The following is a 22,783-nucleotide window of genomic DNA, read 5'->3' as shown; positions in this document are numbered from 1 at the left end:
TTATTTGTGCCACAACAGCAACACCTTGTGGTACCAAAAAAACAGCTCCAAAAGTAAAAGTCAACAAAACCTAATTTAAGGAAAGACAAAATGATTAAAACCACATGTTTTACATTTACACAATTAACCAATTCTGACTGTATTTAGTATGAAAATTGTTGACTCAACCAACTTGTTGCTGAGTTACCTCAACTGACCTCGACTCCTACTCACATGTTCCCATTAAGACTCATGCAGTATAAACACCCAGCTCATTTCCATATGCAATGCCTGATGGTCCAATGCTCCAATGGTCTCTGCTCCTGCCTGCCTTCCTGCTTCTTACGCTCCCAGTTCCAGTCCTCATCTGTAGCTCCTGAAAATACAAGTCAACTTGCTCTCCTGCCAGCCTCTTCACCTGATCAACACTTCTGGGCTCAATAAACTGTCTAAACCTTTGTCCGCCTGCTGTCTGCTACTTTGATCCACCAGTCCCTCACAACAAGCTCAAATTTGAATTTCAGAGTATTTCTTTATTCAAATTTTTGGATCCTGGAGCAGACAAAAAAAGAATTGCTGTTGGAAAAAACATGGTGGCCCTGAAGTGCAAATCACATCAGCAATTCACTCAATGCAAAAAGATTTTAAAGATCAGAAAGACAATTTAAAAAAACAAAACAAATATTTAAAAAAACTGCATTACATTTTGGAAAACAAAAGCAAATTCCAGAAAATTGTAAAAAAAAAAAAAAAAAAAACATTTAAGAAAACAAAAGACATTTCCAGAAAACAAAATGAAATTTTAGAAAAACTAAACAGAATGAGAAAACTGTAAAGGTAGGTGCTATGGGACATCGCTGATTGCATGATGATATCCAGTAATGCTTAATTTTTATATAACTTTCAGTTGAAATAATGGACAAATGTCATCATCCAAGCTTCCACAGAGTGCATTAATTTCTGATAATACACACTGCGTCGAGCAGTATCCCTTAGAACCATGTATGTGAAATATTATGCGTTTCTTAGAGACACAGTTTCTAAACATTATGGCAAAAAAAGACCTTTGTGCTAAAAAATTGTTTAACCGCAAAAAAAAAAGATTTACTTGTCTCCATAAAAGGTGATGTGAATGTTATCTAACTACTACAAATAGGCTACAGTGTAAAAATAAAGCATTGCCTATTCTGGAAAAAAAAACAGAGTAAAATTTTAGATTTGTATTTTTATTTATTTATGATTTAATATTTAAATGTAAACTTCTCCAGCATAATAATCAGACAAAACCAAATAGACTAATCCTCAAAAGTTTGAGACTCTACAATCAATCCGTAGACAGCTTTTCAGAGGTCAGTTCATATATTTAAGAACAACCTTCTTGGTGAGCGTATATTTGGGCTCAGGCATCTGCTTTTTGTTCAAAAACACTCCTTTGCTGACTTCTCTGTTCACGTGGACCAGGACACCCAGAATATCCTCCATCTTTGAGCTGAAAAAGGACAGAAAGAGAAGAAAACATTTTTTAACCCTTAACTTACAACAGCATTGCATTATTGTAAGAACACACAACAAGAAACCCATTCAGATTAAATATTTTTATCTAGTCCGACTTCCCTGAGCTGAGGGTGCTGCCCTTGGCCTTCCTGCTACTTCCCTCTCCTGAGCATTTTCTAGATAAGTGTGCTTCATACATCACTCACTATCTTATCCACCATTGCACCTACCAGTACTTTGTTTTTGATTATATCGTGCTTCTGTGTTTAAATGTATATTGTGGTTTTCTTGTATCTACAGATTGTACACAGTGTTGAAACACATTTCTCAGTCAAACTAGAAGTGTATGTTTTGTCCGTAGTTTTTCTATGAAATCATATTTGTGCCACTATATTGAAACCAGTTTGAAATCAAAAATTTCTAAATAGCATATGGAAACATTAAATATTTGCTTTGAAAATCTTTTTCTTTGGTTTCAAAATACATGTTTGCGTTTTCAGGCGCCTTGTTTCAAATCTCGCTTTCTCTCTTTCTTTGTTTTTGCATTCTGGACTCTGAGCTCAGTATGACGTATGTGCCACCATACAGCCAATCACAGACAAGAAAATTCATACTGGTTGGTCAAGAAAATCAAGAACCCACCCCCATCCTCTCTTTGAGGGCACGGAGCCGTTTAGAGCTGAGCAACACTCACCCTACATTCTAATCTCAGCTAATTCCCTAACGTGATAAAATGCCTGGGGTAGGTTAAAAACTTTATTTTACTTATAGGGTTAAAGCATGCTTCTATATTAGGATGAAACCTTTTGCTTATTTGGATCAGTTTATTTTCTTACTTGTATGGGCTTTAAGTTCAGCTCAGAAAAGTGGGGGTTGTTTTTTTTTTGCTCAAGTTGTTTCTCACCTCTCTGCAGCTCTTTCCAGCTGTCTGCACAGCTCCTGGATGTAGATGGAGCCTGTGTACTTGTTTCTAAAAGATTTGCACTCTGCCACTGTTGCCATGCCCAGCAAGAAGTCAGCATCATTGGGCACAGAGTTGCTGGTGCTAGATGATGCATCAGCTTCCAACTCTGCATCCCCTTTCACTTCCGAACCTGGAAGATAACCACTTTGGTCTAGTGTGCCTTGACATGCTTGGATAAAGAAAAGTTTTGGCTTTCCTATCAAGCTAGGGGCTCGGTAACTGGTAAAGGGTAGGGTCAGAGCTCGCAGTTGAACTTTCTTCCCATCAATTCCATAAACACATCCGTTGTCGCCGTGGGAAAGGACACAGACTACCTATAGGACATAAAGTTTTCTTTCAGTCTCCAAACATTTTACTTAAATGCTTTACTGGCCAGTCAGCTAAAGCTGCACTTAAATCATAAAATCTGTCTTCTGTTCTCGTCCTGTCTCAAAATAAAACATGACTCACCAAAGCATCATCATGCGAGAAATTTCTCTGTCCCAGTTTTGTTATTTCAGATTCAATTAAATCTGCAGTGAGATTGTTGTGCACCACAACCTCAAAGCCAAAACGATGGAACAAGTTGTTGAGAGACTCTGTGGAAAAAAGATATATTCATCATACAACACCAGTATGACCAGCCCCAATGAAACAAGTACCAAAGAACATTCTTAAATACGTCTACACGCCTATAAAATCGTTTGATGTCACAACAAACTTACTTTCATCTTTCTCAGTTCCACCTCGTTCACCGAGGTTTGACTCGGGGAAGAATAACTTATTGTTAAAAATCACGCACAAACCTCGAGGTTCATGAGTAAAACTGTAATACTCCTCCTACAGGGCAAAAACACGTACAGTCAAACTAAACCAATTCTTCAGAAATAAGTAAATAATAGGAGGTGGGTGTATGAGAATGTTACCTCATCAGGTGAAGTTGGTGGGTCTGGACATGGTGTTGCATCAGACCTTACTCCATCTGTTTGATTTGGAGAAAAACAAAATCAGGGGGAAGAAACAAAGTTATTTATTTATTCATTATTTATTTCAAAACAAATCAACAACCCATCCATCCATGTTCTTCCACTAATCTGGGACTGTAACGTCGCGGATCAGCAGACCAAGCAAAGATGCCCTGACTTTATTATCTCTGGCCAGTTCCTCCAGCGCCTCAAGAGAAATCCTGAAACATTCCAAAGCAAGTCAAGAGAGGTAATCTCATCAGTGTGTCCTGGGTCTTCTACAGGATCTCCGCCCAGTGGGACATGCCTCGAAAACCTCCCCAGGGAGGCATCGAGGAGCCATCTGGACCAGGTGCTTGAGTCCCTTCAACTGGCTGCACTCGATGTGGAGGAGAATAACTCAGAATAAGTCACTCTGTGCGGTAGATTGCCACCGCGAAACAGAATCCAGAGTCTTTGCGATTACAGCTTCAAACAGCTGAAGAGACAGTAGAGGTAGAAACAAGATCCACTCTGACTCAATGTCCTCAGCCTCTCTCTGTACCTGTTTGAAGTTCTCCCAGATGTGGGAGTTAAAGACCTCCCCAATGAAGGGTTCAGCTAGATTTTCTTAACGAATCCTCACAGTAGGACTGCCAAGTCGTTCCAGCCTCCGCTTTCATCAGCAGTTCACCGCCTCTCAACTTGAGCAACTCTAGATAGGTAGAGTTGAACCCCTCTTGGGGGGGTTGAGTTTCAGAACCCAGGGCGTGTGTGGAGGTGAGCCTATGTCTAGACAGTACCTCTCAACCTACCGCACTCTCTCATTTTCACTGAGAGAGGCAACATTCCACGTCCCAAAAGCCTAATTTCCTGATCAGGGTTTGGGCCGCCAAAGCACCTTCCCTTCACACCCACACTTTATACCCACCAAAATCCCATTGCACTGGACCCCTTGAGCACTGATCCAGATGGTGGGTTGACGAGGGATAAAACAAAAATAAATGTAGAAAAATGATGTTTACTGTTTGGATCCTCAGTCTCGGACCAAGTCTCAGGTTGAGACACAGAAAGCGATTCAAGCGAAGGGATGCTGGGTCTCTGCAGGAAAGAGCAGGGAGTTAGGCGAGTCACAATTATTTTTACATGCAAATTATTTTCTGAACAAAGACATAAACTGTATAAGATAATATCCTAGACAACTTGTTTACAACAGGAATGTTTCTGTTTACATGTTCCTGAGAATGTTGGGTAAAAAGCACCATAATGCTGATGAGATTCTAATGTGGCTTTTTTAAAAAAAGAAGATGCTTTTACTGCATTTTGATATTAAAAAAGGGGGTTTTGCCATGAAGCTTATTAACCTGCTGGTTACACCCAGCTTGCCTTAAAGATTTGGATAAAACAACCCCCAGTTTTCACAACCCCGTGACACTAAAAGGGATTCAGCTGGTGCTGAAGATGGATGGTATTCTAGAGCTCAAAATTGTAAATTTGGGGAGACAATTTGAATCCGCAAATTTTATCAGCAAATACAGAACATAAAAATAGGATGTGTTTTGCTAGACTTGTTCTTAGGGAAGGCACTCAGAAATAAACTGGCATATCCCACCTGCCTTACCTAGAATATAACGTAATGAGGAGGGTGACACAGGGAGTACGATTATTTTGTAGTGTCCTATTTGTAGTAAAAGCTTATATGGAATAAGACTGGAATGCTGGTTTTCATGTTAAAATAGTCAATAGAAAGTAGTTACGCAAAAGACACAACTATAGACAAACACACCTTTTGATAGTGGCTGGTATCAGTTAATGCTCCACGATGATCTGGAAAAAGCAAAAATCAAATTAAAAAGAGGTGATAGAAGCTAGACAACACTGGTAGAGGTTTGTGTCCTTATACTTTACAATCACATCATGAAATATACTAAAACTTGAATCTAATACCTTGCATGTACTTCTCGACAACTGCTGCCAGCTTTTTATCAAACTCCAAGAGCAGTTTATAAAGCCCAGAGACGTCGTCTTTTGATATTAATTGTGACTTCTCCATTTCAACAAATACATCCAGAGCAGTCTGTAATTAGGAGAAAGAAAGACTGTTTTCAACAAACAAGGACTTTTTAGCTGCTTTACAGATTAAAACATGGTTTGTTTCAAGCAAGAAACAAAGGGCTGGAATAATGAACAGGTTTCAAATGAAAGTTATGAAACACTCACAGTGATGTTAAATGAATCATTTTCCCTTTGAATTTTACAATCATAAACATATGCCGTGCCGTGTTTTCTTTATTTAAACTTTTAGTTATTATATTTATCTTTTTTCCTGCTGAAATATAAACGTAAAAATGTATGGCAAAAACCCTTTACCTTAAAAAAAGTAATGTAATATAATGATTTCTAATTCATTTTTAGCATTCATTCTAAGGAATTATGGGTATTATTTTAGAGTGCCCATAAGCTGTGTTTGCATTTGCTCACTTTGCTCTTCTCCAGTGGCCTTCTGTTCAACTTGGGGTTTAACAGAAATTTCAGTTTGTCAAGGTTCTCCTCGGTCATGTCATCATGTATGCTGTACAGCATCACTCTGATGGAGAGATAAGGAGAAAGATAAAATAATTCGTAGATGAGCTATTGATTATTTTCAGTAAATTTCAAACATACTGCTTTTACCTGTAATCAGACAAACTGGGAACGGCATCGGCTTCCTCTGCTTGTCTGCTTCCATTCTGCACCTGCCTGACGAGGTCTTCTCGATGGATAGTTCTGAACAGCTGAGTGAGGTAAGAGCTGTCCAGCAAAGTTGCGTCCTCAAGTTTTAAGAAAAGATCTTTAGCTGAACTGATCTGCATGAAAAAAACAGACCCACAAAAGTGAATGTAGAGCAGGGGTGCTCACACTTTTTTCGGCATGTGACCTACTTTTGAGATGACAATCTTCAAAAGATCTACCTATTTTTTTTTATGTTGTAATCAGAAATATTCATCTAAATGTATCCATTTAATTCAAAATAATTGTGATTCACTTAAAAATCATGCTTTTCGTAGTAAGTCTTTCTGCTTAAGCAAATAAACATGAGAATTTTTATAAATTCTTAGTCTTTGAAACAAGCATATGCTATTGGGAGAATCAACCAGGTATCCCCAGGAGCTGGAGCCCGCAGGAAGGCGGTCCTCACTGCCCACTCAGGCTTTCTAATGGGTGGCGGGACTGGTGGGTGAGCAGCGGCGGCATTAGAGTGCACGCTGGCAGGACCCTGCTCCATGGGTAGGGCTCCAGAACCACGCGCTTCTGCTGCATGAGTGGCCTCGCATGTCCCGGGACCACGGAGCCGGCAGCAGGCGCCGTGGCGGGACAGCTGGGTCAGTGTCTCTGTCTTGCTTGCTTCCTGCGGGCTGGAGTGGCCCTCCATCAGAACCCGGGGGGCAAAGCCTTTCCAATGGAAGGCAGACTGCGTTTCAGTGTAGTTTAAGACACATTTTGCAGTAATATACGTCTCACGGGACGTTCGATTGGCCGTTCTGAATGTCAATCAAGTGACATACTTCACAGCATGATGATTCATTGATGGCACTTGTTTTAAAATTATATATATACATTTTTTGTTTTGTTTATTTATTTTTGATGGCCCGCAATCTACCCACACATCCTATTGACGTAATGAACACCCCCGATGTAGAATGTGTGTGAGGCCTGTTTCCTGTTGTGGCTCAGATGAATGAAAATGCAGTTCTTACCCCCTCCAAACGTTTTCTGGGGATAAAATCGGTGCACAAGAAGCAAAGCTCCGCCACCTCCTCAGAGTTCAGCTCATCATCTATACGGGACAGTGTCCGCCTGTCCATCGCTGTCCAAACAGCACAGACCTCTGATGTTCAGCTCCCAGCAGTCCTTTTAGTGCTGTCAAAGCAAAAAGACCAAAACATCTTTGGAAATTCAAAGAAAGAATGTACGCAAAAATATTAACAAGAGGTTACAGATGGAACAACAAATAGGCAACAACAATACTTCTTACACTTCCTCTGTTTATTAAGTTAACTAAGTCAGTCTCTTATGTTTGTTTGTGTTTTTTGTGTTTTTTATTAGTATTTTAAAGGTAGGTTGAAAACTTCAATCTGTGTTAGTTGGCACTAACTAAAAGGTTACTTAGTTAAACAGATAACAATTTTAAAAATTTACAGCGATGATCCTTCTTTTATTTTTAATTTCTGCTTTTACGTTGACACGACGTTTTTTTTCAGCTTTACGTTGACACGACGTTCACTCCCAATTATTTCTGCGTCTTACGTCACCAGAAATACTCTTTGACAGCAGTTTCGACTTAAAATTTTAAGCAAACCGAATAAATATAAACAATAAACAAACAAACGAAAAAGACCTAAAATGTTGAAGTCAGAAAAGACTGTCTACCAAACATGAACGTAAATGTCACACAGCGTTACGTAACTTCCCCACAATAGTTTCACAAGAAAGTTCGTCATCGTGACTTACCAATGTCCACACACTCGTTAGTCAATTAACAGCACCAAGACAAAAAAAGTGCCTTAACATAGAAAATGAACGTAAAATTCCCGGTTTCTTGTTGTTAAGGAAACTTGCATCAGACTTCTTCCCATGTATTATCGACACTGACTTACTTTCACTTTCAGAGGAAATTGTGTACAATCGTGATTCACCATAAAAGCACCTCACAAAACCAAAACTTAAAATGAACAAAAATGTTTCCTATAATTACCGATATCGTTACACGTTTTTACTGTTCTTTCATTTTTGTTCCGTTTGACAAGCGAAAAATCATTTTAAAATTATAAATACTTTCTAAATAATATAAATCTCTCTTATTTTGAAACATTACCGGATGTTTCAAAAACCGGTTTGTGAGATATGACATATTTATGGTCTGGGGATAACCGACCGGAACTCCCCAGATAACAGTACAAAACTTCTTTGACCAAACATTTGGGAATTACTTGAGCTCCGAGTCTTGTTGTATTCAACGCATTTTCATTAAAAAAATTTTTTTAATTTTTTTTAAAGAAAGCTATTGAAATTTTTAACGATATTATCGAAGATAAAACTGCTAATACAAAATGATCCCCCACTTCTCTTTTTATTATGTTGTTTACGCTCTTTTTTTACATTGTCAATGCTACCTTTTAACTTTTCTCAGTTTGACTTAGCAATATTACATTCTTTTTCATTTAATTATGGTGTTTTCAATATGTTTAATAATTTATAAGGAAAAAAACAATACAAAGTATGAGGAAAAAAGGACTTTAATGAGACCACATATGCTGAATAAATATGACATAAGAAAGGATTGTGTATTTGTCTAAAAAGATTCTGTAGAAACTGTAGAAAGTTAACCTCTGTCCTCTCACAAAGAATGAACGTGTTCACTGAAGCTCTTTCTATTTTGACATCTCTTGTAAACAAATAAAACATATTCAATACTAATAAGATGTGCCACTAATACTGATTTTGGTGCAGAAAAGTCAGATTTGCTCTAGGGGATGGGGAAAGGGCTAAAGTATTCTTTGGCAAACTTGTAGACATTTTCTGGTTTCCGCAGCAGCAAAAACTGCATGAAGTCGGAAATGAGGGCTCGGATTTCAGGGTGCTGTCGCAGGTACAAAGCGTACTCCTCCTTCAGTTCCTTCTGCAAAAATAAGACATTGACACACAAGGTGTGACTTGGAAAAATGATGATTTTTCAGTAAATTAGATCCAACAAACAGGGTTTATTTATTCATTTGATGTAAATGAGAAGATTTAATTACCTGTCTTTCTAGGAAGTCAACCGTTCTCTCTACCTGCGTCAGAGAAACCTTCTCAGGACCTATGAACAGATATATGCACAAACCTAATCAATCCATTAACTTTATGGTAGTTGTGGTCTGTTTGCAACTGGTTCTCTGTATGAAAATAATTCACCTTCTGTCCTTGGTGGTTGTTGCAATAGTCTCATAGTGACTGGGGATCCAACCTGATGTCTGCTGACCAGATGCCTGCAGAAATAGCAAATTAAAAAATCAAGCAAAAAAGTCAAAATAAAAGTGGATTACTCAGACCAAATATAATTTATGCAGTTATATATTCAGTTAAAGCACTCTAACAATGTTTTACTATTAAACCTTTACTAATTAAGTACTCTAATATAGTTAAAACAATATTACATGTAAAGTCATGTGTACATTGATTTTGCAAAACACGGTTCTGGCTGCACATTCAGATTAGTGTATTAAAAAAAGTCATAAAAAACTGCTGCAGACAACAGTGGTTTGATGCATGTCTGTTATGTTTTCACTACTTTATTATTTTTTTTATTTTTTAGAAAAGTTAACCCTACACACCAGTTCACTGCAATATTTACATACATTTACAGAACTTTAAAACAGCTGATTATTCTGCTGGATTTGCTAGTTACTTTAATTTATTGCCTCCATAGTTGCTGTTTTACAATATACCGAGTTTGCACTTCTTCCAGGGCAGCAAATGCTTAATCCAAGTTATATGTATTTGTCATGAACAGACTACATAAATAAAGATAAAACAAATTGTTTACTAAATAAAACAAAATGAACATTTCCATGCCATCCTTATTCTGGGTTTAGTTCTTGCTGTCTGAACTTACCCATTAGTCAGGAAGTAGTTTTCCCAAGTGTCAGGTCTGCCTTTCCCACAGTGAACCATCCTTTGTATCCCAAAGACTTCCCTGACTTGGCCGCTAACTTCCATCTGCTTCTCACCGAGGTCGCTCTAAAAAATATAATCCCAGTTTGCAGCTTAACTCACTAACAAACCATCAACAACCAGGCATACATACTCACAAACGTGATGTGGATGATGTTTAATTGTTTATCCAAGGTGACAAACTGCATGTTTTCTGGAACCGTCTTCCGTAGAGTGATCAGGCGCATCAGCAGCAGGCTGGAGCCCTCAGTGATCAGCCCTCTTAGTGAAGACATGGGATAAGAGGCGCTTTCTTTTGTCACCTCCTATACACACACACACATAAAATGCACAACAGAATAAAAAACATGTAAAAGTAACAAGGAGTTTTTTTTCAGCGTTCAACACCTTGCATTTACCTCTTCTATAGTGGTAACTTTTTCAATGAGGATATTCCCATCCTTTTGCACCATATGACACCTATTATCCACACTGTGACCTTCAAGCTTGATGTATTAAAAAGGGAAAGCAAAATTTCAAGATATGTACACATATAAATATATGTATAGAATCAATTCTTGAGGAAAAACCACAGATTGTATGAGAGAACTGGACTGAGTGACCCTTCCCCCCTTTAGGTCCAAATAGGAAGTACCCGCTGGCTCTAAGAGGCCAAAGTACCATATAGACTTATACTCAGACATAATATTTGCCATTGAAACAATGACTCAGATCGACTCGACCAATCACTGCTCACTGACCTCGTCTGGGTTCATCATGATGGGTTCCGTATCCCAAAAAAATGGCTACTGAATTGACTTAATTCAACTTGAAGTGAGCTATTTTTTATGGGTGACGTCACACACGCTCCATCCAGTTATTATATACAATCAATGGGTAGAAACAAAGTTGAACAGACACACCTTGATATATTCATGATATTCTTCCTCCAGAACCTCCAGCTCACAGCTTATGAAAGCTTAGAGGTAAAAAATAATAATAATTGAAAAAAAAGCTGTAAATGTGTCACTGAACATTTTTCTTTTCTCACCTGTGACTGTTGTTCCACAGGGAGCGCCATCAATTGTTCCATGGCTTTGAGCATGAAGCAATAAGCAGGGCTGCTGAACCTTTTGGGCATACTGCACTGTGACGTTGAATGTCCCCAGTTCCCTTCCACTCTCTGATAAGACTACCAAAGACTCTGTGAACACACACCTCTGCAGCTCCTCAGGCTCTACCAGAAACAGAAAGAATGAGAGACACAATCAGCCTTTTAACAACAACCACTCAAAACAAATGCAGTAGCCACTTTTTGTAAATTAGAATCCATATCATGTTTCTCCTATTTTCAACATGTCTCTTGGATCCAATATTAACCAGATTGCTTATTCTTTGAAAAAAATCATTAAACTTTTACCAAGATTTTCTTCAACCTTCATCCTTTTTTGAGTACTTCATTATTTTCTGCTTAAGTTTATTTAACTATTTTATTTTGTGTTTGAAAATAAAGTGATATTGATCGATCGATCACTCAATCAATCAATGAATCTATTAGTCAATCAACCAATCAATCGTTAAAGCTGCTACTGAAATAGTAAAAAAAAAAAATCATAAAAGGCATATGTAGCAAATTTTACTAACAGGTAGTTAGTTCAATATTGCAGCTAAAATGTTTAATTAACTCACCAAAGCTGGACATCAAGGCGACAGCGTCATCAGAGGCTTCCGGCTGTCTGTGTTCGGGTCCGTCTGTGGCCTCAGAGTCCCCGACACGAACCGTTTTGTCTTCCTCGGCTTCCATTCGAACCTCCCTGAAACAAGTTTTTGACTGCTACTTAACAAAAGACTGGGTTTTCTAGGATATTACGGTGTTTTCTGAACTCACCTGGTGGGTTGTTCTTCTTTTTTTGAATGAAGATAAGAAGCACGCAACAGCAGCGTACCCAGTTGTCATGACAACAGCGCCACGCAAAACACTTGTAGCCGCGCAGCATTAATGCGCAGCTGCAACTAGTTCCCGAGAAAACACACTTTCACTACATTTCATTTATTTATTCATTTTCATTTTTTGCTGTTTCCATTATAATTTCAGAGATTGAGATTTATTTTTGTTGCAAGTATAATAGACTAAGTAAAGCGAAATTAATTACTGATTTTAGGCTTTGGGACTTTTTTTTTTGCCCAGAGATGACAAGTAGAGATTTTTCACACATAAAGCTTTTTAGAACAAAATACTGTAAAAATAATGTTATATTAAAGACTGAATTCTGTAGTGACAAGTATTCTGTGATAAAAATCATGATTTCACACACACTTTTTGTGATCTCTTTTCCCTGTTCATGAAGGGTTTAATTTTCAATCGATCAATTTACTTTTTTCTCATTTATGACTTGTTCAAATTCTACCAAGTTGCCAAATTAAAACAAACCACACAAATCAGTCAAGATTAAAAATTAATAACAAAACATGAAAATAAGGAAGTACACATAAAAAAGGCAGACCGAGTTCTCCAAATTTCTACAGAGAAATTATGTTCCTTCATAATCAAAAAGCTGGACATTTTTTTGGCACGTTGGGACAAATATATAATAAAAAAAATCTCACTGATCTGAAATCGAGGCCTGCATGTAATAAAATTCTAAAAATCTTGAGTATGGTGTGTTTTAAGTTCAGCTTTCGTATGTAGAGAAGGTTTTCATATATTGTTTTCAGCTTTTCCGTATCCCTGTTCATGACAGGTTTAAGTTTCAACTTAAGATAACTTAATAAGTTAATAGTTTCTGCCACATTTTTTGTTGTACTTTCTTAAAATCCTGTTAGTAGTCTCCTGCTCTTTTATGTCCTCCAGAATCCCCAGTTCTTGACAGCATCAAAGGAAATTAAGACTGAGTTTCACCACATGTTCAACTTTATTTTCTTAAGATGCATTTGTGACTGTGTAAAAAGCTTAATACAATGTAAATAAAGACAATAAAAGAGAAAAATACATATTATGACAGTTTTTTCCAGAGCCAAATAAGCTTTCTGGACTGTTTAAAGGAGTGTATAAATTCACATTAATTTGGCGTCAGCACGACTTTCTTCCTCAGTGTGAACCTCACTTCAGGCATCTGCTTTATGGCACCGGGCATGCGGGAGGAGCCCTCCTTCAGTCCCACATCATCATTCACATGGTGGAGGATGGCAGTGATGTCCTCTCCTCTAAAACAATGTGAACAATCAACAAAAATTGCTAGTTCATCTTTCCATGCAGTGACAATGAAATGAGCTGTTGGAGAATTTTCTTCACTTACTTGGGGCAGCGCTCCTTTAGCTGCTGACACAGAGACTGGACGAACCAGCTGCCTTCAGAAATGTGTCTGTAAGCTGGGTAATCTTCCACAGTGGCCAAGGCAACCAAGATATCTGCTTCCTCTGGGATGGTTTGTGTACTGCAATCATCCGCCTCAACATCTGTCAGTGCCACCCCTTTGTGGATCTGCCCTCCCTGGCAGGCTTGTATCAGGAACATTTTGGGCTTCCCTGTGAGAGCTGACTGCTCAGATGCCTTGAAGATTCGGGTTATATGTTTAATAGGAACGGGCATCTGGTCAATCCCCAAAACCATTCCCTTTTGTCCATGACTCAGAATGCAGCAAACAAATGCATCGCCGTGCTGAAGCGCTTGTTGAGGACCGGCGTATCTGCTCTCAGACCACTCCTGAGCCTGAAGCTTCAGCAGGTCAGTGGAGCTGGACAGTAATGATAAGCATTCCAGGGTCCCCTTCATCTGATCACTGGTTTGATCTTTGCACATCAGCACTCTGAACCCCAACCATGAAAACACCTCCGCCAGGCTTTCTGCAAAAAAAAAAAAATATATATATCGAGACATGGTTGATTTTAAGCCATGAACAAACAATAACATCTTTAAAAATGATGTAAAACATGCCAGCATCTTTCTCTGTGCCTCTTCTCACTGAGCCGTCCAAGAAATTCTGGTTATTTATGATCACGCAGATGCCGACAGGACGAGTGTTCAGCTGATAAACCTCCTCCTGAGAGAGAAGAGAACATTTTATTGATATGGTGAGAAATCCTCCTGCTTTCAACAGTCGAATAAAACCTTACCCTTTTCTGCCTCTTGTTGTCGTGCAGCATGTATTCTAAGTACAAGTGAAAGAAAATAATTAAGCCAGCATAAACACACACAATGCAACATATTCCGGGTGGTATGCGTGTTTAAATACCATCGTTTGAAGAGGACACTTGGATTGACTTAGGAAAAGAGATTTCTTCTAGCTGCAGTTGTTGCTTCAGTTCTGGAAAAGTAGATTTAATTTCCTCATCTGTTTGCAAGATTTTGAGGAAATCTTGACAGACTGTTTCGCCTTTATTCAAAATCTTATCCAGAAGCTCAACAACGTGTCCTTCCACGTCTTCTTTGTTGATGCTTTTGAGGTTGTTGTACTCCCGAGTCGTAATGAGGCGATTCTCATGGACTTTGTTGAGGATGAGCCTCTGATCCGCGCACAAAGTCGACAGAATAGCTGTTTTATTACTCCTTAAAGTGTCTTTAGCCGACATGCTGGGAAGGACTAAACACAGAAACGTTTATGTAATTGATTTAAACCTAAAAAGAAAGTATTTAAAGAGTTGTACCTTCAAATTCCTGGATATTTTCCTTCAATGAATGCGCAAAGAGGATAGTTCTTCTTCTTCCTGGTGACCCAGCGGTCAAATCGAAACCATGCTTTCAGGAAAATCCCTGACAGACCGAACACTCCTGCCGCTAAGGCTTCTGGTAAACTCTGTTGGTCAGACACCCAAAAAGGCAAGCTAAGAGAAAATATACGAGGAAATTGGACATTGGGCCACTTAATATTGCAATTCCAAAAAATATAGATGTAAGGAAGACGAACGTGACGTGGTTTCGCCCCCTAGTGACAAATGTACATTCCCGCCTAGTCTTTCATTTTTTTCCAGGACAAATTTTGCTCTGCCTAAATTTGAATAGTCAGTTGGAGCTCAGAGGAGTAAAAAGTATTATTCATACTTCTGGTAAGTCTCTAATGTATTTAGCATTTCATAACTTACAGGCGCTGTTCTGTGCCAAAAAGAGGGGATGGGAAGACATTTTCTTCAATTTGTTCTTTGTTTTTGCCACTCCCTTTTAAAAATGTAAAAACAAACAAAATCCAACAGTTTATCAAAATAACGCACATCCATGCACCGACATAAATATTTTACAATTTGTCAATGCACCTCCACCGTGAGGGAGCGCAGTCCCTGGTGGTCTAGTGGTTAGGATTCGGCGCTCTCACCGCCGCGGCCCGGGTTCGATTCCCGGTCAGGGAACTACTGTTTTGTTTTTGTGGTATTGCTGAGGTTTGTTTCGCTGTCAAATATTTTTCCTGAACCTGATAAGAACAACAACAACAAAACCTGTCAGGCAAATATGTCTGCTACTAACATATTAAGTTAAATTAAACATAGAAAGTGGTATTCACAGGAGAAACTGGGCTATTAGGACATATCCTTAAGAAAAATAATGCTGACAACATGCAATAACCCATCTAAACATCCTTAAACAAGGAACAAAATGAAAGGAAATAAGAAGGCATTTGCCATTAAAAAAAAATCACATCTCAGAACATTGCCCACATTTGATGTTAAATTCACTCAGTGGAATTACTTTTGCTTGGTTCTATTCCCTCTAAAAGACACAAAAACACAGACACACAAACACAGAAGGCACCGGCTTCCCGGATGTCTGTACAGAAAGTGACGTCAAGCTGAGTCTTTCCCCTAGAAATGTGTCATTTAGCTTAGAGAGCAAAAGACCAGTAGTCTGTAAGTGGAGGCGCAGAAGGTAAGAGCTTTTCTTTCTCCTTTCAAGATCACAATCTATCAATAATACAGTTGGGAGTCTTTGACAATACTCTAATATCATGTACACTTTAACAATTGTTAGCAGTAACTTTTTAACAATTTTATTTTGTAATAAATATAAGGAGTTTGTCTCAACAGAACAGCTCTGAGACTATCTCTGATGACCTCAGTGACCTTTATAAAATGAAAACTTTTCCAAGACTTTTCACACTGGAAAGTTAATACAAAAAGGGTGAAGAAAGGATTATTAAAATAATAGTGGACCCATTGAGATGTCTTACAGGAACTCTGCATCAGCCGCAAAGCACTTAAAAAAGAGGAAGCCAGGAAATCACCCATGTACAGTGTTGCAGTGTTCAGAGGAGCGGGGGTGGGGGGCTTCGTTCGAAAGACTTGGGGATGAAACCAAAAGCCCACCATAATTATTTAACAAGATGTCGTTTATACGGTGACGGGGTTTGGGTGCAGCTGCAAGTGATGTCAAACGAACAGCAGAAGTGCATTTGATTGAAATTAATTTGTAATTTTGTCTGGCACCCCCCCCCCCAGGTTGAAGATGAAGCGGATTTGGCCTCTTCCTGTACCTTTTACAAGTTTCCTGCTATCGCTGGCCTCACAAAGCGGTGGGTGTCTTCTGATAACATGCAGAAGTTCTGTCATTTTTTTATCAGTGTGGTGAAACAGATGGATTTATCTTCTTCTCTTAATAGTGAGTGCAGAAAACTATGGAGATGTTTGTGAGGACTATTTGTCAGACCATGTGAGAACTAAACATAAATAACAAAAACACACACACACACACACACACACAAAAAGTCATTTTGTTGTAAGAACTTCACAGATGATCAGTTGTTGTTTTTTGTGTTTGTGAAATCCTTCAGGTCCACCTAATGAATTCGAACGGGGGGACGGAGGCCATTGAAAACAAGGATGTAGAGCACACCTTTACCTGTCTCCTGTACCAAACCGATGTACTCAACTGCTCCTGGTCATTCCATACGTCTGAGAAAGACATGGGGATGTCTGTTTTCATCGGGTACTGTTACTTACACATCAAGTAGTTCTGATCAGAGCCAAAAATCAAATGTTTGAAGGATTTAAGGAGACAAAAGAGGGAATCTTTGATTTGAGGTATGTAAAAAACACAGTTGAATGAAAATCTGAGCATAGACAAGAAGAAAGAGAGCTGAGGGCACACAAAACAAAAGAAGCTGAGTAACCTTCAAAGTGCGGATTTTTTGTAAATGTAACGGCTTGTCTTTCTAAATGCTATTACTGTTTGCATGTTCTGTTTAATATAAAAAACGTTCATATTTTTACAAATGTATATTTTTAATCTATGTGGTTAAATGTGTTTAGGGGAGATTTTTTTTACTTATACAATCGGTTTCAAATCTATTTTTTAGCCTAATTTTTTGTAAAGTAAAACACTTGTTCTATATTTTAGGTAATCCAAAAATGATCAAAACTGAAGGGCTCAAATTCAACTTTAAAATGTAAAAGATAAGAGATTTTTGGTTTGACTCTCTAAAGTTTGATGCATCAGTTTTATTTTATTCTTAAAACTGGAAAAATAAAATAATTTGCAAGACAATAAAAAGTATAGTTTCTTATATTTTTCATGAACTCCATAAAACAGGTTTGTTAAATGTTAAATAAACAATCCTAAAGTTTTTAAAAGGTAAGGCTAATATGGAGTTAACCAGAGAGAACAAGCAGCACAGTATGACATATATGCAAAAAACAGCTACAAAAAAACACAACAAAAAACATGAAAGATCTTTGAATAAACATAAAATGCTAAAAATCCACATCAGCCTGCAAAAATAGGTTGTTTGGGATGTTTTTTTCTGAATGCCCTACCCGAGTTATGGACATAAGAAGATTGCTCAAAAGTTTTTTTTAAACATGACCACTAAAGTTAAATAAAGGTGTGACTTTGACAATCACCTGTCAATCAAACAACCACAACCTAATTGCTGGGTAATACTTAGTGTTGACATGTAACAAAATGGTACGGTGGTCCCTCGCTATATTGCAGTTCACCGCAGACTTGCTATTTTGTGTTTTTTTAGTGCAGTTTTGCATGCTTTTTCATGTCTATTATAACAGTGCTGTTTGTCAGTGTTTTCTGCATCCTGATTGGCCATAGACTATTATCAATCAATCTCCTCCATTGTGTGTCTTCTGCACGGAATGTGTTCAGCCTGCCAAATTTACACGAATCTTCCATCGTGAGCAGATCTTTGTTTTCATTCTATAACGCTGGACTCATTTTTCTACGAAGGTGTACACTTTGAGACTTTTTTAACCCGTTAACACTGGAAATGTGTATGCATATACTCTTGCATATGCTCTTTGACATATCATCACTCTTCGACTGTTTGCACGATTGACATGAATCATCTGATTCTGATGCGGATAGAAGCAGCTTTGCCTATTGGTTTTGCACTTGTATGGAACACATAACCAATGTCAAGTGTTGCATACAGGCGCTTTTCCCAGCAACAGAATTAGCTGATTTCTGTTGAAATGTCAGCACTTCACCAGAAAAGACAGTTTTTCTTTGCTTCAGATTCCGCTGGAATTATGTTACTTGCGTAACCCTTGTGCTATCTTAGAAGACCCCATCCTAACATTGACGTGTTCTCCCTACCATGACAAAGGTGGAAAGATTTCATGTAATCCATGGACACCAGTGAAGATCACAAATCATTGAAGAAAAAAGGTTCAGAGCACTGTCTAGTGGGTCTAGATGACCCAACTCCCAATGTTAAAGTGCCTAGAATATCACAAGGGTTAAGGGGTCAAAGACTTACCGTAGTTGATAGAATGTAAACACTGGAGCTAAAGCTCTGGTGTTAAAGAGTTTACGCAAGAGAGAAACGAGATGAAAGTATGAAAATGTTCATGTCTGTCTTAGAAAAGCGAATAAAGTGTGGAGGGAGAGGTTTTACAGCCTTAAAACATGCGTAATTCTACTTTGTGGATTTCACCTATTTTTAGAACATAACTACCGCGTCAGACGAGGACCACTGTACCTCAGAATTTACCTGCAGCATATTTGTCAGTAATTTTACGTAAAAGCGCTGACGCACAAAAAAATTTTTTTTCTTATTGAAAAATTGACATTAGACTGCATGGTGACTGACTCGTGATGGTTACTCAGTGAACCGATGGACTTCAATTTCTTAAATACAGAAGCTACATGAACATTGCATTAGGGCTTCAATCCGGAAGTGTTTGCTTCAGACAGTGAAAGTTGATAAAACAGCCTCATATTTCTCTTTAATACGATAAGAAATGGATGGAGGGGGCACATTTAAGCCTTGTGCTATCTTAAATGACCCTACCCTCACATTGACGTGTTCTCCCTACCATGACAAAGGTGGATAAAGGTGGAAAGATTTCATGTAATCCATGGACACCAGTGAAGATCACAAATCATTGAAGAAAAAAGGTTCAGAGCACTGTCTAGTGGGTTTAGATGACCTAACTCCCAATGCTAAAGTGCCTAGGATAGCACAAGGGCTACACTTATGTTCTAAGTCTTTTCTTCTGTTTTGTATTTTCTAGTGTTTGCAAGGATCAGGAATTGGTGGATTCTAAAAGACAGAACTCTGTGGAGAGAACAGGATCTTTATCTTGGGAAATCGACAGGGAAAACGTGCAATATGTCACTCTCCGTTTTAACACCTCCCTTCTGGACAAATGGACAACTTACACCCTCTCATTTGAGAAATTATCTCTGAGTAAAATGTTTTTTTCTTTCATTTCATTATTTTATCATTTACATTTTAAATTGTTGCTAATATACTGAACCATTTCACAAAATAACCACCCTGGTGTTGCACCAAATTATGTAAGCCTAAAAAAAAAAAAGTCATGACTATGAAGATCAAAAAATAAATCTGTTGATCTTTGCCATCTGTCATTTTTTTTCCATGTTACCTTGTTTTAAATGAGGTGTTTTGTTCTTTGTGCAACAGTTGTCTTACCTTCACCGAGTGTATCTGCACTGATCAAAGATGGAGACTTGAAGATATCATGGGAAATTCCTGGCAGGGACGAAATTAAGGCATCTTGGTACGACTTACAGCTGGACATGGGAGACCAGGTAGATCAAAAAACCAGTGTGTCTGACTTTTATGGAGTTCTGTGAAAGCTGAGAATTTCTTGATGTTTCCTTTCAAAACAGGGGAATGTCAAGAATTTGACTGAAAAGCTGTCTTACACTGAGCCAAATGTGGATCCCTCTATCACGTACAGGTTGAGGATGAGGACAAAGATCTCAGAGTTATATGCTTGGAACTCTCAATGGAGTGAATGGAGTCCCATTTTTAGTGAGTGTTCCTCAGACCCAACTGCCAGTTCCACGCAGCTTTATCAATATATGCAAAAATGGTGCATTTGTGGTTTTACAGCTTTGGAAAAAACCAACCCACTCAACCCTCTGGTGATTTTGGGGATTTTACTTGTAATACCCATGATCCTCCTTGCTGTGCTGCTACTTGTCCGTCATCAGAGGTATGTCGCAGGTTACCAGTTGGTGCATTTTGAGCCTTTGATGTTAAGCTGCTGCTCAGATGATGTTTGAACTTTGCTCTGTCTTCTGAACGTGACAAAGAAAAAAAATTCCCATCAGCCTCAGCTGTAAAGCTTCTTGAGAAAAACACAAGGAGGAAGTGAGACGATTGTGTTACTGCCTCCCTTTCTTTTGCAAAAAAACAACAAAACCAAAGTTCTCTAGCAAACCAGGACCTCAGTGATCTTTACATGATCATAAGAAGAAGTGCAAATGCAGACCAAAAAAAAAAGAGAAAATGTTGGAGAGGATATGAGTTTTTTTTCTTGTTTTTATTTTGATGGTTTTTCCACATTTATCTGTTAATGTTAGGTTTTAAAAACATAAAAAAAGAATGTTAATGCAACCTCTGTGTGTTTGCTTTCTCAGACTCTCTAACTTCCTGTTTCCTCCGATTCCTCGCCCACCACAGAAGTACCAGTACTTCCTGGAAAAAATTGATCCCCTGAGTGTAAGCCCACGCTCAGAAATGACACAAGTTCCCTTTCATTTAATTGATCACGCAACCACAAATATGTAAATAGACTGAAGATGTTATTTTTGTGTGTTACTGTGTTGACAGTTTTCCTGTCCCGCACCGCCAGCAAGTCAAGAAGAGGAAATTACAGAAGTTGAAGATACGGTGCAAAGTTCTGATGACAAAAAGTAACCGAAGGACGAACACATGATGGGCCAGCAATAACAGGCGCTTCAGTCTCTATCAGGAGCCAACACACGTGTGCTGAAAGTAGACAAAGCTGCTAATATTTGCAACTATTTATGCCGCCATCTTGCTTGTATGCTGCAGAAAAAGTTATTTTCTAGTGCTAGATTTGGTTAATTTGCTCGACACTTGGCTAATAAATATAGAGTGGCTGGTTTTAGTAGATAAAAACATCAAATTCATTGTGTGAAGTTTGAATAATTGATAGAAACACAACCTGTGAAGCCTGTTAAGATGTTTTTGCTCCTTTATTTTTTTAAGTAGTTTTAAGAGACAAACTTTAAAATATCTACTCTTAACTATATTGTGAAGGAAATTGTTTTATTATTATCATTGTGTAAATGTAGTTGTTTAACTGTGTGTTTAAATGTTAACTCAGATTGACCTTTTTACCTTTTTTAGACAGCTTTGTGTGTGTTCATCTGCCTCTCATCCCAGCAAGGATGAGGGGGTTTTACGACACACTGTCCTGAGTTAATAAAGAATCCTGTTTGAACTTAGAATCCACCAAATGGGTCATTATACGACACCCCCTAATGAACTTTTCTCTTTGTCTTGAAATTGTTACCTCCTTCTTGTGTTCTTAATAAAAGCAGCACGGGGAGAGGCAGTCCTTTGAGAAGAGAAGCGTGGTGGACGTTTTCTGTCACACTTGCTTTTCTCCCTTGTGGATGAGAAACTTGATTCTTGTTGTGGTCTGTTGTTTATAATTGTGTTTTTCTTTAATGTCTAGATGCATTTATCTGAGATATATATTTTTACATCAGCATTCAACTTCTTGTATTAAAAAAAAAACTTTGTTTTTTTACGTTTTGCATCTCTCAAGTCTATTTTCTATTTTTGTAATTGCTGCATGCAAACACTGAAACTTGGTTAACGGGTGGGGTCACATGTGGTGAAGGTGTAGGACAAAAATTAACATGTAAGACAAACAAGGTTCGCATAATGCAACTTTTATGGTAGCTCTATGAGTAAACTGCTGTTTGTGTCCGTCTGTTATCAGCTTTTAAATATATACTTTTTTGCTATAGTTTTCTGTATGCACTTATTTTGAAATTCCGGCTTTTATTTGTTATTTTCTATTTTTATTCATTCTATTTAGTTTTTTACTTTTTGTTTAACTTCCTTCAGGTTTTGTCACAATGTGGTGTGACTAGAGTGGCGTGCTTAACATAGATGGCAGACGCCCTTTAGCTTCAGTAACAGAAGATTTTCTTCACAGGAAACCCACGTGGCGGCACAGCTCACACAAGCTCCTTCCCTCTTCCAGCTCCCTTCACACTGAGCTCCTTCCTCTTTATGGGCTCCAGCTAATTGTCTGGCCACGCCCAGGGAGGAAGACACTTTAACCCTTGTGCTATCTTTAGACGTGTTCTCCCTACCATGACAAAGGTGGATAAAGGTGGAAAGATTTCATGTAATCCATGGACACCAGTGAAGATCATAAATCATAGAAGAAAAGCGGTTCAGAGCACTGTCTAGTGGGTCTAGATGACCCAACTCCCAATGTTAAAGTGCTTAGGATAGCACAAGGGTTACTCCAACAATAAAAAAAAAAACAGACAACAAAAGATAGAACAGACAGACAC

General features: G+C 38.2%; 4 protein-coding genes and 1 non-coding gene across 6 annotated transcripts; 2 read left to right on the top strand and 3 right to left on the bottom strand.

The window, feature by feature from the left end:
- Positions 1-1,233: 1,233 nt before the first annotated feature.
- On the bottom strand, positions 1,234-7,947 carry casp8 (caspase 8, apoptosis-related cysteine peptidase). The gene is given in 12 exon segments (NM_001104788.1): positions 1,234-1,468; positions 2,378-2,751; positions 2,888-3,015; positions 3,142-3,256; positions 3,343-3,398; positions 4,386-4,461; positions 5,147-5,187; positions 5,308-5,437; positions 5,842-5,947; positions 6,034-6,206; positions 7,098-7,260; positions 7,852-7,947. Coding segments are annotated over 11 exon segments (1,446 nt in total). The 5' UTR covers positions 7,206-7,260; positions 7,852-7,947; the 3' UTR covers positions 1,234-1,329.
- A 671-nt stretch (positions 7,948-8,618) lies between these two features.
- On the bottom strand, positions 8,619-12,056 carry catip (ciliogenesis associated TTC17 interacting protein). Of its 2 annotated transcripts, XM_011486517.3 has the most exons (10): positions 11,921-12,056; positions 11,722-11,846; positions 11,084-11,269; positions 10,956-11,011; positions 10,452-10,538; positions 10,191-10,358; positions 9,995-10,119; positions 9,295-9,368; positions 9,141-9,199; positions 8,619-9,019 (listed from the first exon to the last, which is right to left on the bottom strand). In XM_011486517.3, exons 2-10 carry the CDS (start codon positions 11,834-11,836, stop codon positions 8,867-8,869), a joined length of 1,023 nt encoding a protein of 340 aa, XP_011484819.1. In that variant the 5' UTR covers positions 11,837-11,846; positions 11,921-12,056; the 3' UTR covers positions 8,619-8,866. The 2 variants fall into 2 exon arrangements, with proteins under 2 accessions (XP_011484819.1, XP_078791593.1); XM_078935467.1 differs by lacking the exon at positions 10,452-10,538.
- An 869-nt stretch (positions 12,057-12,925) lies between these two features.
- Positions 12,926-14,945, bottom strand: LOC100125536 (caspase-3). The gene is made up of 6 exons (XM_023965226.2): positions 14,677-14,945; positions 14,265-14,612; positions 14,146-14,180; positions 13,967-14,072; positions 13,329-13,875; positions 12,926-13,236 (listed from the first exon to the last, which is right to left on the bottom strand). Exons 2-6 carry the CDS (start codon positions 14,599-14,601, stop codon positions 13,092-13,094), a joined length of 1,170 nt encoding a protein of 389 aa, XP_023820994.1. The 5' UTR covers positions 14,602-14,612; positions 14,677-14,945; the 3' UTR covers positions 12,926-13,091.
- Positions 14,946-15,300: 355 nt separating this feature from the next.
- trnae-cuc (transfer RNA glutamic acid (anticodon CUC)) lies at positions 15,301-15,372 on the top strand. The gene has a single exon. It is a non-coding gene; the product is annotated as a tRNA-Glu (tRNA).
- Positions 15,373-15,847: 475 nt separating this feature from the next.
- On the top strand, positions 15,848-21,878 carry LOC101158305 (uncharacterized). The gene is made up of 10 exons (XM_078935469.1): positions 15,848-15,886; positions 16,456-16,529; positions 16,617-16,666; positions 16,788-16,942; positions 19,483-19,658; positions 19,896-20,023; positions 20,105-20,249; positions 20,331-20,433; positions 20,861-20,942; positions 21,054-21,878. The coding sequence occupies exons 2-10, from the start codon at positions 16,463-16,465 to the stop codon at positions 21,138-21,140; spliced, it is 993 nt and encodes a 330-aa protein (XP_078791595.1). The 5' UTR covers positions 15,848-15,886; positions 16,456-16,462; the 3' UTR covers positions 21,141-21,878.
- The last annotated feature ends 905 nt before the right edge of the window (positions 21,879-22,783 follow it).

This window comes from Oryzias latipes, chromosome 17 (genome assembly GCF_053564925.1).
Source record: "Oryzias latipes strain Hd-rR chromosome 17, Olatipes_Hd-rR_3.1".
NCBI classification, from domain to species: domain Eukaryota; kingdom Metazoa; phylum Chordata; class Actinopteri; order Beloniformes; family Adrianichthyidae; genus Oryzias; species Oryzias latipes.
Note: the sequence above shows the minus strand (reverse complement) of the source record. Positions and strands in the feature narration are given on the sequence as shown.

Bases quoted from the DNA above. Each gene is read 5' to 3' on its own strand.
- LOC101158305 (XM_078935469.1), top strand. From the start codon at position 16,463: ATGAAGCGGATTTGGCCTCTTCCTGTACCTTTTACAAGTTTCCTGCTA. The intron at 16,530-16,616 runs GTGGGTGTCTTC...TTCTCTTAATAG, and splicing joins ATCGCTGGCCTCACAAAGCG to TGAGTGCAGAAAACTATGGA. The intron at 20,434-20,860 runs GTATGTCGCAGG...TTGCTTTCTCAG, and splicing joins CTACTTGTCCGTCATCAGAG to ACTCTCTAACTTCCTGTTTC.
- LOC100125536 (XM_023965226.2), bottom strand. From the start codon at position 14,601: ATGTCGGCTAAAGACACTTTAAGGAGTAATAAAACAGCTATTCTGTCG. The intron at 14,073-14,145 runs GTAAGGTTTTAT...CTTCTCTCTCAG, and splicing joins ACAACAAGAGGCAGAAAAGG to GAGGAGGTTTATCAGCTGAA. The intron at 13,237-13,328 runs GTAAGTGAAGAA...ACATTGTTTTAG, and splicing joins CTAAAGGAGCGCTGCCCCAA to AGGAGAGGACATCACTGCCA.
- catip (XM_011486517.3), bottom strand. From the start codon at position 11,836: ATGGAAGCCGAGGAAGACAAAACGGTTCGTGTCGGGGACTCTGAGGCC. The intron at 10,359-10,451 runs GTAAATGCAAGG...GTGTGTGTATAG, and splicing joins AAGTTACCACTATAGAAGAG to GAGGTGACAAAAGAAAGCGC. The intron at 10,120-10,190 runs GTGAGTATGTAT...TATATTTTTTAG, and splicing joins ACATCATCCACATCACGTTT to AGCGACCTCGGTGAGAAGCA.